This window comes from Mustela lutreola, chromosome 7 (genome assembly GCF_030435805.1).
Source record: "Mustela lutreola isolate mMusLut2 chromosome 7, mMusLut2.pri, whole genome shotgun sequence".
NCBI classification, from domain to species: Eukaryota; Metazoa; Chordata; class Mammalia; order Carnivora; family Mustelidae; genus Mustela; species Mustela lutreola.
In genome coordinates, this window is record NC_081296.1 from 100,191,267 (window position 1) to 100,207,182 (window position 15,916).

Genomic DNA, 15,916 nt, shown 5'->3' on the forward strand with positions numbered 1-15,916 from the left:
AAGAAAAGGACTGGGCAGGGCGCCTGGGTGGCTCAGTGGACTAAAGCCTCTGCCTTCGGCTCAGGTCATGATCCCAGAGTCCTGGGATCGAGCCCCACATCGAGCCCCACATCGGGCTCTCTGCTCCACGGGGAGCCTGCTTCCTCTTCTCTCTGCCTGCCTCTCTGCCTACTTGTGATCTCTGTCTGTCAAATAAATAAATAAAATCTTAAAAAAAAAAAGAAAGAAAGAAAGAAAGAAAAGGACTGGGCTATTAAGATAAATTAGATGATATATATGACCATACAGTAACAGTGTAATAAAAAACAGTACATTTGGGTTATGTCCCAGGTTCCTAGCACAGAGCTCCTAAACTTCTTGGAAATTTCCTGAGTGATAGGAATATCTTTTGTTATTTACAATGATCTCTTTTCAATTACACCTCAGTTTATGCTACTGAAGTGACTACAAGTGGCCACCTAGATCGCTTCAGCATGGGGGCCAGAAACCAGAGGTGGCAATAATGTGATTAACAGTCTGAGGTTGAGCTCAATCACCAAGGGCCAATGATTTAATCAATCATACCCTCACAATGAAATCGCCATAAAACTCCCTCCCTAAACAATGGGGTTTAGAGAGCTTCTAGGCTGGTAACACACAGAGATGCTAAGAATGGGTGGCATACCAGAGAAGCAATGGAAGCTCTGTCCCTTTCCTCCCCACACCCTGCTCAATGTATCTTCTTCCATTTGGTTGTTCCTCAGTTGTATCCTTTGTAACAGATTGGTAGGTAAAGCACTGCCCTGAGTCCTATGAGTCATTCTAGCAAACTTGAGCAGGGGCTATTGTGGGAACCTCTGAACTTTCACTCTTCTAGACAGAAATGCAGGTAACGTGAACACCCCATTTGTGGACAGTATCTTAAGTGGGGATAGTCTTCTGGGACTAAGCCCTTAATCAGTGGGGGCTGAGCTAACTCTGGATACTGTCAGATTACTGGACATGCATTTAGTGTTGGAGAAATGGAAAACTGATTGGTATGAGAATAAAACCTCTCAATGATAAGAGTTCAGCTATGATAATGGATTTTCAGAAGTGATTTAGGTAAACCATGATACAAGATATAAAGGTTCTAATCCTTATGGTTTTTTAAGGCAAATGAATAATTATTTTTCTTGGAATCTGACCTGTGACTCAGAGCACTGAGGTGAGTAGTGTTATGTGTGGTGTGGCTCGAAGTCCATTTAACATTAAATGTATGTGCACAATTATTCTAAATCACTTCAAATGTACTGCCATCTTATGACTCCCTATGTGTGAACAGAAATAATACTCAGAACTTCCTGAGATTCCTTAAGCCACCTACCCAATCCCCACTTTCCTCTTTTGCATACCTCCTTCCTTTTCTAAAGGGAAAAATGAGGCTATTGGATAGTATCTATCTTTTTTTTTTTTTTAAGATTTTTATTTATTTATTTGACAGAGAGAGATCACAGCAGGCAGAGAGGCAGGCAGAGAGAGGGGAAGGGAAGGAAGCAGGCCCCTGCTGAACAGAGAGCCCGATGCAGGACTCGATCCCAGGACCCTGAGATCATGACCTGAGCCGAGGCAGCGGCTTAACCCACTGAGCCACCCAGGCACCCGGATAGTATCTATCTTAAACTCCTTCTCCCATCTCTCCCCATGCCAGCAAACCTATCCTCATATTATGGTTTTAGGACATAAAGAGTCCCTCTTCCTCATATGTAAAACCTTCTACCTTTGGGACACCTGGGTGGCTCCATTGGTTAAGCATTATGCCTTTGGTTCAGGTCATGATCCCAGGGTCTTGGGATCAAGTCCCACTTCTAGCTCCTTGCTCAGCAGGAAGCCTGCTTCTCCTCTACCTGCTGTTCCCCCTGTTTGTGCATTCTTTCTCTCTGACAAATAAGTAAATAAAATCTTTAAAAACAAACAAACAAAAAAATGCTTCTACCTTTACTTTTGATACCAACCCCTTACAATTTCCTCTAAAATCTTGCTTTATCAATGACCATTCCTCTATCCTGTATCTTTACCTTATTCTTCTTTACCAGCATCTGATAATAAACATACTCCTGTCTCTCTCTCTTCAAGAACAAAATAAACAAAAACTATCATTTTGCCTTACCTCTCTCCTCATCTCAGCCAAGATTCTTAGAAGTCTTCAGTTTATTTCCTTATTTTTTATACCCATCTCAATCTGCTATAATATATCCACAGCATTCCTAAAATTCTGCTGAAATTACTTCACCAAAAGTCATTAATGATCTCCATATAGCCAAGTTCAAGAGCCACTCTTCTATCTTTATCTTTCTGGAACATTCCTTAGCATTTTACATTGTTGATCACACATCTTCCTTCTTGACACATTTAAATTGCTTGGCTTTCATGACACTATTCTTATTCTCTCTTGATTCTCCTACTTCTAAGATTGTTCTTAGCCTTCTTCTTGAACATTAATGTTCCCCAGAGGTTCATTTATGAACCAATCTTTTTTTCCTTTCTATATGTTCTAAGTGGGTAGAAAGAAGGGACATTTAAACCCGTCAAGAAGTCCAGAAGACTTCTTGGTTTTAAATTTATACCTCCAAATGATATTACATGCCAATAACTTCCAAATATCCAGCTTTGATCTATTCGCTGAGCTTTTGCAATCATTTCCGGCTAGTGAGTCATCCTTCACTTGGATATTTAATAGGCATTTCAAACTCAGTATGTCCAAAACAGAACACACTACTTTCCCCTTTAAAATGGCTTCTCCTCCTATATTCTCTCTCACGGTATATAAGATTCATCCAGTATCTAACCAAGAAATCTAACTCATTTTTGATTCTTCCCTCTCATGATCCCCCCATATCCATTCACTAATTCCTGTCCATTTGCCCTCTTAAAACATTTCTTAAATTAATACCCCCTTCTCTATCTTTGCTTCTTCCACTTTGGACCTCATAATCTCAGGCCTGTACTTTTATAATAGTCTCTTTCCTAATGACTCAGATACTAATTCTGTCCCCTCAATCTTTCTCCATATTGCAGCCAAGGATGATCTAATATATGAATGTGATCATTTCACTATTCTCCTTAAAATTGTTTTTGGACCCACATAAGAAAAATCCTCTTCATCATGGTACAGGATACCTTCTTTAACTTGGCCCTACTGATAACAGCCTACCCCTTACTGTTTAGATCTTTGAACCTTATTTTATTTTTAACTTGCTTTTTCCTTTTCTTCCCTTAAGATTTTATTTTATGTAATCTCTATTCCCAACGTGGGGCTCAAACTTACAACCCTGAGATCAAGAGCCGCATGCTCCACCAACTGAGCCAAACAGGAGCCCTTGATCTTTGAACTTTATACTCTGGAATACCAAACAGCTTTTAATTTCCTGCACATCCTATACTGTATCATTCCACTATGTCTTTGTGCACTTCCTGTGACCTTTTGATTGGGTCTTGCTTAGCCTTCAACACTCAGCTTGGGCGTTAACAATATCTTCCTTAAATCTCCCAAATGGGATAAATGCCTTTCCTTAATACTTCCATGGTATTATCTTTATCACTGCATTAACACCACATATTATAATTACCTATTTAAATATCTGCCTCCTTAACTAAATTATAAATTTGTTAAAGACCCATTATCTAGCACAGTGTTGTCTGATGCACAGGTGTTAAATATTTTTTACAGAGTCAAATTGAATAATTTCTTAGATTGATTCCAATTTCTCCATAGTTATAAATAATACTGCAATAAATGGCTCTGTGGCCATTTATTGTAAATATAATAAACGACAAATGACATTTAATTTTTTTTTTCCTGGAGTGCCTGGGTGGTTCAGTCAGTTAAGCATCTGACCTTTGATCTCAGTATAGTCTTGATCTCAAGGTCGAGTTCAAGTCCAGAACTGGGTTCCACGCTGGGTGTTGAGTCTACTTAAAAAAAGTTGTGTTTTTTTTTTTTCCTTATAACAGATGTTAGATGAAAGATTACTGGATCTCAACATATGAACAGTTCTTATAACTTTTTAATAATTTATGTATGTTATTTTTAATACTTGAGACCAAGAGGCAACTGGTCAAGAATTTTTACCATGTAAATTCACATTTGGAATTTTTCTCATGACATTTTACTAATATGCTTTACTTTATGCCAATAATTAGTACCCTTAAAAATAAGAATTAATAATCAACTTTTGTAGTTACCATAACTAATATTCTACCTATAGACTGGTCTCAATGATACTAGGTTTAGACTATGTAATTAGTTTAATTTAGACAATTAAAATGTAACTGAGACTTTCTAAAAGATAAAGATACATCAGTTGACACTGCTAGAATATCAATACCTTCCTACCACTGGAGGGGGTAAAGCAATCTACTAAATTTTTGAAAATTGCCAGAAAGAAGTCACAGTATTAAATAAACTTATCAAACATGGAAGTTTTCATGAAGCATTCCCATTCAAGGGTAAAGCAAAGGTAACATCCAGCTATCTTTTCAACATATAAAAGTTACTTGTGTAATGCTGCAAATCAGGGATTGGCAAACTATGGCTAAGGACCAAATTCAGTCCACTAAGGACTTTTGTAAATAAAGTTTTGTTGGAACCCAGTCATTTCATTTTTTTACATATTGTCTATGGCTGCTGTCACACTACAATGGCAGAGCTGAGTAGTCATAAGAGAACCATATGGCCACAAAGTCTAAAATATTTACTATCTGGCTCTATACAGAAAAAGTCTGATAACTCCTACTGCAGATTATTAGAAAAGAGAGAACTCTTCACTATTGTCATTAAAAAATGTTTATACTGAAGAAAATAAATATGTATGTCCATGATTTGTATTAGTATCCTACTTTTTCTTATTTCTTTGGTGATTCTTCTACTTGATGGTATTCATTCAAACCCACTCCTGTCCCCCGTCTGCCCTCATCAAAGATTCCAAGCTCTCCTTTTTGGTATCTTCTGTTTATAGTTAGCAATAATAAATCTCTACTGAGCTGGTCAAATAATAATGTAAACAGTTTCACAAATTAAAAGAAAAAAAGACATGAAATGGTAGAGAAGTAAAAAAATTCATAGTTTGTGCATGGGGGAGCTGGGGGAAGGTTATTAATAACTGAGAGTATTGAAAGGAATGGATGACAATGTGATTAAACCAACCAGGTAAGCGTTTTAGGAAGAATAAAAGAAAGAAACAAATGAAAAAGTAAATAAAGAAAGTAAATAGTAAAATCAAATTATTTAAGAAATAGAGAAAATTAGCACACTTAAAAAGTATAAAATCTTTTAGCACCACTCCTTTAAGAAAGCCTTCTATTTACCTATCCAAACAGGCAAATAGTCCAGATTTTCCTCCTACGGCACAAAGTACTTTGGGAGCACAGCGAGGTCGTGTCATCAGGACAGTCTGATGAGAGAGTCTATGTTCAGGCATAAAGTGGTACTTTAGGGCTTCATTCAAAAGATGTTTACAAGTGCGATCATCACGAATAAGATGATTTGCTTCATATAGTCTAGTGAGAAACTTAACACTCAGCAATGGTAATCTCACACTATTAAGTAGCTGTGCTAAGTATTTCTGACGTTCTTGTACATCGTACTTGATCCAAGACTCAAGTGCATAAAAAACAGTCTCTTCGGTAGCTACATTCAAACAGTCATTGGAAACAATTTCATCCAAATCAGCATGTGTAAGTTCAAAAAACTCTTCAGTCTGGCAAACAGCTTCAAAATTCCGGCATATGTATTTAGTAGCTGCCAAATAAAGGTCATGACAACCGTATGTCTCTGCAAAACGAGAAATTCCGATACAATTACCAGGATCAAGCTGGCTTTCAAGAAATGCACAACATTCCTTCAGGACAAGTTTTATCTGGAGTAGGTTTGCTGCTGGAAGGAGAGATTCAACTGTGTCCTGTGAAATAAAAACAGTTCCTGTGTAGGCATACTCCACAATGGCCTGGAGAGCAGTTTCATCAATGCACTGAAACTCAACCTCACTGTTCTCTTTTTCAGAAAGGTTTCCAGTGAACATAGCTTTGAAATATGGACTGATACTGGCAAGTACCACTTTGTGAGCATGGATTTTAACATCACCAACACGAAGAATGATGTCACAGAGCTCGTGATGTTGACGAAGAAGATTCAAGCCCTGAAGAAGTTGTTCAGAATGCAAATGGGTTAAGTTAGCAAGCATGTAGGTCGGGGATGTGTGGTCCATCTGCAGAAAAAGAAAAAGCATAGTTACTTCAAAATAATCTTGTCCATATGACTCCCTTTTCAAATAGTACAAAATAAATGAAATTTGTTGTTTATTGGCCTGTTTGTTGCTTTTTAAATACTTCACACTAAATACTAGACCGAGACTTTTAGCAATCACATAATTAACAATCATATAATTCAATTCCTATATTATAGATACTAGGAAACAAAGGCCCAAAGGCCCAATGGCCACAAAAGTGATATGCCCCAAACCACAAATGTCTCCTGACAATGGACTTTTGGATTGGAACTCTACCAGATCTTCTGTTTCCCTTCATTAAATTCAAGTCTGAGTTACCACTGAAACAAAATGGAAATGTGAAAAAATTTTGCCTAAAGGAAAATAAGTTTTGAAAGAATGCTAAAAATTCGTTGGCTATTTTCTCAATAATAACATCAATGCCTGCCAAAAGATGCTTTACTTGGAAAGAAATTTCATATTAACTCACACACTTTACCCAAAGACATAGTAATTACTTTAATAAAGGGTGCTGAATTTAACAAAAGTATTACTATCAACAAATTCAACGACAAACAAAAAATTCATGTGAACACAATCTGATGCTCTATAATGAGGGCAGTTAGGCTCACTTACTCATCTAGACATTATCTACTCAACTCTTCAACATAACTTCAGATTATAGCCAACCAATCTTTTTGTCACTTTGTACATCTGAAGATGAAAAAGAATAAAAAATAGGAGAAAAGAGATGAGAGAGAAAAAGAAGAAAAGGAAGGAACAGGAATTGTGGTAGGCTGAATAATGGCTCCCCCAAAAAAGATGTCATTAAAACAAAAAACTTCTGGGGTTCCTGGGTGGCTCAGTGGGTTAAGCTGCTGCCTTGGGCTCAGGTCATGATCTCAGGGTCCTGGGATCCAGCTCTGCTCAGCAGGGAGCCTGCTTCCTCCTCTCTCTCTGCTGCCTCTCTGCCTGTTTAATGATCTCTTTCTGTGAAATAAATAAATAAAATCTTTAAAAAAAAATAACAAAAAACAAAAAACTTCTGCTCTAAGAAAGATAATGTCAAGAGAACAATAGGACAAAACACGCCTTGGGAGAAAATATTTTCAAAAGACACATCTGAGAAAGAACTCTTATTCAATGGATACAGAAGATGTGGTATATATATATAATGGAACAGTACTCAGCCATCAAAAAGAATGAAATTTTGCCCTTTGAAATGATATGGATGGAACTAGAGGGTATTATGCTAAGCAAAATAAATAAGTCAGAGGTTTCATTTGTATGCAGAATTTAAGAAACAAAATGAACATAGAAACATAAGAATGAACATAAGAAACAGATGAACATAGGGGAAGGGAAGGAAAAATAATATGAAAATAGAGGGGTAAACCATAAGAGACGGTGAACTCTAGGAAACAAAATGAGGGTTGTTGAAGGGGAGCTGGATGAAGGGAAGGAGTAATTGCGTGATGGGTCTTAAGGAGGGCACTTGATGTAATGAGCACTGGGTATTATATGCAACTGATGAATCACTAAATTCTACTTCTGAAATGAATAATATAGTATATGTTTACCTATATCAAATTTAAATAAAGAATTTTTAGAAAAAGAAATGTTACTCAGAAAAAATTAATCTAAATTCAACAATGTAAAAATGAACAACCTGGGGCACCTGGGTGGCTCAGTCATTAAGCATCTGCCTTCAGCTCAGGTCATGAACCCAGGGTCCTGGGATTGAGCCCCATGTCGGGCTCCTTGCTCTACAGGATGCCTGCTTCTCTCTTTCCACTCCCATTGCTTGTGTTTCCTCTCTAGCTGTCTCTCTCTGTTAAATAAAAAAATCTTTAAAAAAAAGAACAACCTGATTAAATAGCAATCATATAGTGACAGACACTTATATTAAACTAAGTTTTGTATATTCAAGCCTGATTAAAAAACATCTAACCAGAGAAGAGAAACGGATGACAAGAAGCAAAAGAAAAGATGTTAGAGAGAAATGCATATTAAAACAAGAATGAGATTCTACTTCACACCTATTAGAATGGTCAAAATCCATAACACTGTGGATATGAATTCCTGAAGAGAATATGGGGCAATAGGAACTATCATTATGGCTTGTAGGAATGCAAAATGGTACAGCTACTTTAGAAGACACTTCGATGGCTTCTTACAAAACTAAACATACTTTTACCATACAATCCAGCCACTGCCCTCTTTGTTTTTTACTCAAATGAACTGAAAACTTATGTCCACATGAAAACTGTGCATGTATGCTAACGGCAGCTTTATTCATAAGTGCTAACACTTGGAAACAACCAGGATGTCCTTCAGTTTGTGAATGGATAAACTGTGGTACACCAAACAATGGGGTATTATTCAGTGCCCAAAGAAATGCTTCCTATCAAGCCATGAAAAAACACAGAGAAAATCTAAATGCATATTGCCAAGTTAAAGAAGCCTGAAAAGGCCCGATACTGCATAATTCCAATTATATGACACTCTGGAAAGGTCAAAACTATGGAGATGATAAAAAGATCAATGACTGCTAGAGGTTAGAAAGAAGGGAGGGATGAATAGGTGAAGCATGAAGGATTTTTTAGGGCAGTGAAATTACTCCGTGTGATACTACAATGGTAGATATGTGCCATTGTACATTTGTCCAAATCCATGAACGTACAACACCAAGAGTGAACCCTAAAGTAAATTATGGACTTTGGGTGATAATGATGTGTCAATGTAGGTACGTAACAAATGTCCACTTTGGTGGGGATGTGTTGTTAATGGGGGATAGTATGCATATGCTGGGGCAGGATATATATGGGAAATTTCTGTACATTCCTCTCAATTCTGCTGTGAATCTAAAACTGCTTTTAAAAGTCTTTAAAGAATAAGTTTAAAAAGACACCTAAGCTACTTTATAAGCTCACATCTCTCCTAGACTAAATAATAATGTTCCAAGATACATAAAAGAATCTGTAAATGAAATCCCTGAATCACTGCCAGGACCGCAAGACTGGAGACTGTTTTCAAAAATAAGATCGTAAATTCTACAAACATTTTGGTAAGGTTAATGTTAATTTCAGATAACATTTTAAAGTAACTGTTTGATATGTGAATACCTAGAAGAGGATATAGTGACCTCTAGGACTAGGACAGATGGAGCTAATAATAAGACATGTGTTACAGACTAATCTTGTTTCTTTATTTGATGTATTTAGAAGACTTGGAGATCAAGAAAATACACCTAATGTCTGTAAAGAATTTTACAATGACTTTCATGATTTTCTTGACAGTAAAACTAAAAAATATAAGGTAGTTCAGTTAGCTAAATCAGCAACACTAGTGCATACTACTTAACGGAATGAAGTCTACCTGAAGGAAGGCTTCTGGAGTAAGCTATAAGGCCAAACTGAAGATACCTGGGCATGCCCTTCACCTCTACAGATGACATGTAGCTTCCAAAGACAGCAAAATCATTGGTTAACAAATGAAGCATCCAAAAGACCTGATATTTAACAAGAAGAAATTTAAGAGGGATAAATATTAAGATTCCAAAGTGGATTTCAAAACAACTACATAAGAATAGCTTAAGAGAGAAAAGACTCAACTGTAGGATGTGTTTAAAGGTCTCAGAGATTTTAATTGCACTATTATTTTAGTATACTAAGCTTAGGTAGGTTTTAAGTTGCAATAATAAAACTATAATATGCAGAACTAGCGGAGATATTCTCACTCTGTTTTGCAAATGTCATACCACATCTGGAGTACAGATTCTTTTTTTTTTTTTTTTTTTTAAAGATTTTATTTATTTATTTGACAGAGAGAAATCACAAGTAGTCGGAGAGGCAGGCAGAGAGAGAGAGAGGGAAGCAGGCTCCCTGCTGAGCAGAGAGCCCGATGTGGGACTCGATCCCAGGACCCTGAGATCATGACCTGAGCCGAAGGCAGCGGCTTAACCCACTGAGCCACCCAGGCGCCCCTGGAGTACAGATTCTTAAAAGGGAGCAGAACAAAGTATAACATGATGAAGAGGTGAAATTCAAATCATGTCTTATGGGTAATGGAACTGAGGATGCTGAGTATGAAGAGAAGGAAATCTGAGAGGGTTATTATGTGAAAAACCTAAAAGTTATTCAATAATAATAATATAATAATGTAGGGCTGCTTTGAGGATTAAATAGGTTTATACAAATAAAGTGCTTAGAATAGCATTTATCAATAAGTTATTGTATTACTAGTGAATTTCTAAAGTGTCTACTTAAGAGGTATTCTGCTTTCTGTGTTGTACCATCTCTCACTACCAGGTAAGAAATCCACCCTGGGGGCGCCTGGGTGGCTCAGTGGGTTAAAGCCTCTGCCTTCGGCATGGGTCATGTCTCAGGGTCATGGGATTGAGCCCTGCATCAGGCTCTCTGCTCAGCATGGAGCCTGCTTCCCCCTTTCTCTCTGCCTGCCTCCCTGCCTACTTGTGATCTCTGTCTGTCAAATAAATAAATAAAATCTTAAAAAAAAAAAAAATCCATCCTGTACCACTGACATCCTAAGCCCCACAAACTACTGCAGAATCGTTGATTTTTAAATCAAGTTAGTTATTGATTTGTTTTTACATAAATATGAATCATATAGTGACAGAACCTTATATTAAACTAAGTTTTGTGTCTTCAAGACTGATAAATTACCATTAACATATGAGATATAAAGGCACAATACAATACTGATTTGTAAAAATACACACACATAAATGTACACACAAAACATACACACCTATGTGTGTGTATATGTGTATATGTATATCTCAATTATCCATATATGCAGGACAGTATGATTTTAAGAGACTGGGCTTAGGAATCAGGTTCCTAGGGTTACAACATTGTCTTTACTATTTATACAGTACTTGATCTTAAAGTCTTGGTTTTCTCATGGAGCACCTGGGTGGCTCAGTGGGTTAAGCCTCCATCTTTGGCTCAGGTCATGATCTCAGGGTTCTGGGATTGAGTGCCACATCGGGCTCTCTGCTCAACAGGGAGCCTGCTTCCCCTTCTCTCTGCCTGCCTCTCTGCCTACTTGTGATTTCTCTCTCTGTCAAATAAATAAATAAAATCTTAAAAAAAAAGTCTCAGTTTTCTCATCGGTAAAACACAGCCAAAACAGTACACATAACTCAATAGCTGTTAGAGGCTGTTTACTATTATATCATCATTCTCAAAAAGGCTTGGTTTTTTGCCAGCTACCACATGTGACTTCCTTTCATGGTTACTAAAAAAGAAATGACGCTTACTTACAAGTGAACTAACATAATCAAAGTCTGGCTAGTTTGACCAGAAAAGATATGACAAGCCACCTTTAAATTTTGATAGTTTACCTAGTTATAGACAATGAAAAAAAGAGTAAACCAAAGACTAAGTTTCCTGAATCCTTGTCCCACACACCAAAAAGGACAACACCAAAACAAAAAGGGCTAGATGAAGGCAACACAAGTTGTAAAGAACCCAAACTATATTGCAGCTAAGCAGTTTTGTATTCTGCAGCTCTACTCTTTGGGGTGAGGGTGGGGCATGAAAGCCCCACACCTCATCATAATCAGGGAATTGAGATTCTGTCCCATGTCAGAATCTTGGGGGTTATAAGGGGTCAAGTGGGAGATGGTCTGTAGCCACTCCTTAAAGGCTTCCCCACCCCTGTGTTTCAGGAGAATGACAAGGTGCTTCAACACTCAGATGAGCTGTGGTCCCAGGATCCAAGATTTGCCTAGGTGGCCCTATACAAGGTTATAATGAAGGTCATAGTGAAGCTGCCTTCCTACACTTATACCCTCTATAGTATTTCTTCTTTATCCTTTCTTAGTATCCCCCCAAAATAATAAAAAAAATAATCGAAGTTTTAAAAACCACTCGAAGAAAGGGTACTAGTAAAGATGAATTTGTAAAAGAATATCCATACATACTTCTTTACATCACTGGACAGAATACAAATGGCACACTGTTCACTCCCTTTAAGAAATATTGAGAGGGGCACCTGGGTGGCTCAGTGGGTTAAGCCTCTGCCTTCAGCTCAGGTCATGATCTCAGGGTCCTGGGATCGAGCCCTGCATCAGGCTCTCCGCTCAGTGGGGAGCGAAGAGTGCTCCCCCCCCTGCCTGCCTCTCTGCCTATCTGTGATCTCTGTCTGTCAAATAAATAAATAAAATCTTCAAAAAAAAAAAAAAAAAAAGAAAGAAAAGAAAGAAAGAAAAAAAGAAATATTGAGAATAGGGAAGGAGTCCAAAATGCAGAGGAATAGGAAGCCTGAATTTTGTCTGGTCCCAGGAATTCAGCTAAACAGCTATCAAATCATTCTGAGTATCTGCAAACTCAACCGGAGATTGAAGAAAAGAATAGGTGTAACTCTACAAATGGAAAAGTGACCATTTTCTACAAGGTAGAAGGTGCTGAGAAGTGAATCTGAGGTGATATATGGGAAGAAAGACTGCAAGGGGAGGGAGCCTCCATCAGAGCACAAAAACAAAATGTTTAGAAGTCTGTTTTGGTGAGGGAGGTGGCTCAGGCTGCTAAGCAGGGATGAAATCCTAGCTAGGTCAGTGTGGTCGCAGGATCCTTGGGGTCACAGGAAGCAGGGGTGCCTGACTGTGGCAGGTGCCCAGGCATCAGAGGGGGAAGCCCGCTACAATCAGTGAGACCAGAAGTGGACTCTCACCTTGGGGTTGCCATGGACTGTGATCTTCAGCACAGAGGGGATTGCTCTCTAGTAGGGGCCCAACAAGCAGCAGAACCAGGGAGACACTCCCTTCTTCCCCTGGGGAGGAGTGCTGTAGGAGCACGCCACAAGAGCCTACACGGTTTGGAGACTCCAAACAGGGTCATGTGCCTGAGATAAAAACTTTTGGTCATGGGCTGGGTGAGCACAGAGTGCTGCTGGAGACCAGGAAGACAGAAGTGACTGACTACTTTTCTCTAAGGACTCAGAGGGGCCCGAGCTTTTACCTCCCCAGCTGGAGACTGGGAGGCAGCCATTTTCATGCTCATCCTCTAAAGCTGTGTGGAAAGCCTTCAGGGAACAAAAGCCACATACAGCAAACCAGAGGAAATTCCTTAGCCTGGCCCCCTGGCAAGGGCAGTGCAATTCCGCCTCAGGCAAATATATTTGAGAATCAAAGCAACAGGCCATTCCCCCAAAAGATCAGCAAGAACATCCGGCCAACACCAAGTTTAACTATCAATGAGAACTGCAAAACTGTAACACTAGGGGAATACAGCACAAAGAACTCAAGGCTTTTATTTTCAGGATTCTTTAGTCTTTCTACTTTAATTTTTAAAATTTTCTTTATTTTTTAAAATTTCTTCTTTCCCTTTTCAACCAATTTTTTATTTTATCAACTCCTTTTTAAAATCTTTTTAAAATTTTCATTTTGACAGTTACATTCTATCCTTTCAATGTATTTAATTTTATTTTTGTATATAGAAGTTTTTCTTTCTTTATAATTTTGAGATTCAGTTTCCTCTAAAACTGACTAAATATACTCAGGACATAGCAGATGGCTCTGTTCTATTCACCTGTCTGTTTAGATCCTTTCCTTTTTTGTTTTTCTTGTTTTTTTCTTCTTTTGTTTTTTTCTTGTCTTTTAATTACCAATTTTACAGTTACATTCTACTCTTTCATTGTATTTAATTTTATTTTTATACATACATAAGTTTTTCTACCTTTACAATTTTGGGACCTAGTTTTCTATAAAACATACCAAAATACACACTGAAGCCAGTGTATTGCTCTATTCTGTACATCTGTCTGATTATAGTATTTTTTTTTCCTTTTCTTCCCTCCCCCACCACCCTGCCACCCATATCAGGTCTCTTCTGATTTGTTTAGTTTATATTTCTCTGGGGTCATTGTTGCCATTTAGTATTTTGTTCTCTCATTCATCTATTCTTCCCTGCAGTGAATGACAAGACAGAAAAACTCACTTCAAAAAAGAGAACAAGACGCAGTACTGACTGCCAGGGACCTTATAAATATAGAAAGATGTTGGAACTAGAGTTCAGAATAATGATTATAAAGATACTAGCTGGGCCTGTGATGCCTGGGTGGCTCAGTCGGTTAAGAGTATGCTTTCCACTCAGGTCATGAACCCAGAGTCCTGGGATCAAGTCCCACATTGGGCTCCTTGCTCAGCAAGAAGCCTACTTCTTCCTCTGCCTGCCACTCCCCCTGCTTGTATTCTCTCTCTCTCTGACAAATATATTAATAAAAACTTAAAAAAAAAAAAAAAGATACTGGCGGGGCTTGAAAAAAGCTTAGAAGACACTAGAGAATCCCTTTCTGAAGAAATAAAAGAACTAAAATTTAACCAAGACGAAATCAAAAAGACTTTTAATGAGATGCAATAAAAAATGGAGGCTCTAACTGCTAGGATAAATGAGCAGAAGAAAGAATCAGTGATACAGAAGACCAAACAATGGAGAATAAAGAACCCGAGAAAAAGAGAGAGAAAAAGAACCAGATCACAAAAGGAAAATCTGAGAAACAAGTGAAACCATAAAATGGAACAATATTAGAATAACTGGGATCCCAGAAGAGGAGGAAAAGAGAGAAAAGGGCAGAAAGTAGAAATTCCCTAATCTGGGAAAGGAAACAGGCATCAAGACACCCCAACATGTAATAGTGAAACTTACTAATCTCAAAGACAAAGAAAAAAATCCAAAAAGCAGCTAGGGACAAGAGATTGGTAACCTATAAGGGCAGAAAAATTAGATTGGCAGCAGACCTATTCATGGAGCTGTGGCAGGCCAGAAAGGACTGGCATATTACATTCAGGGTGCTAAATGAGAAAAATATGCAGCCAAGAATACTTTATCCAGGTAGGATGTCATTCAAAAAGGAGTGACAAAAAACTTCCAGTATAAACAGAAACTAAAAGAATTTATGATCACTAAACCAGCCCTATAAGAAACACTAAAAGGGGTCCTCTAAGTAAAGAGAAAGCCCCAAAATAACAAAGACCAGAAAGAAACAGAGATGATACAAAGTTAACAGCCACTTCACAGGCAATACAATGGCACTAAATTCATGTCTCAATAGTTAACTCTGAATGTAATTGGTTCTATCAACACCCCTATCAAAAGACACAGGGCATCAGACTGGATAAAATAACAAGACCCATCGATACGCTGTCTGCAAGAGAATAATTTCTGACCCAAAGACACCTCCAGATTTAAACTGAGGGGGTGGAAAGCCATTTATCATGCTAACGGACCTCAAAAGCAAGCTGTGGTGGCAAGCCTTATATCAGTCAAAGTAGATTTTAAACCAAACACTGTAATATGAGATGAGGAAGGACACGATATCATAATTAAAGTGTCTATCCAACAAGAAGAGCTAACAATTATAAATATTTATACCCCTAACTTGGGAGCAGCCAATTATATAATCCAATTAATAACAAAATCAAAGAAACACATTGACAATAACACAATATTAGTAGGGGACTTTAACACTCCCCTCCTGGCAATGGACAGATCATCTAAGCATAAGATCAACTAGGATATAAGGGCTTTATTTCTTTTTTTTTTTAAGATTTTATTTATTTACCTGACAGAGGGAGAGATCACAAATAGGCAGAAAGTCAGGCAGAGAGAGAGGGGCAAGCAGACTCCCTGCTGAACAGAGAGCCCAATGTGGGGCTCAATCCCAGG

The 15,916-nt window shown here is 37.9% G+C and overlaps 1 protein-coding gene across 3 annotated transcripts in view; it reads right to left on the minus strand.

The window, feature by feature from the left end:
* KLHL28 (kelch like family member 28) overlaps positions 1–15,916 on the minus strand; it is a 41,462-nt gene that overhangs the window by 11,447 nt on the left and 14,099 nt on the right. For all 3 annotated transcript variants that reach the window (XM_059182000.1, XM_059182001.1, XM_059181999.1), the window contains exon 2: positions 5,326–6,224. In XM_059182000.1, the coding sequence (XP_059037983.1) occupies positions 5,326–6,224 (899 nt within the window). The remainder of the gene's footprint in view (positions 1–5,325; positions 6,225–15,916) is intronic.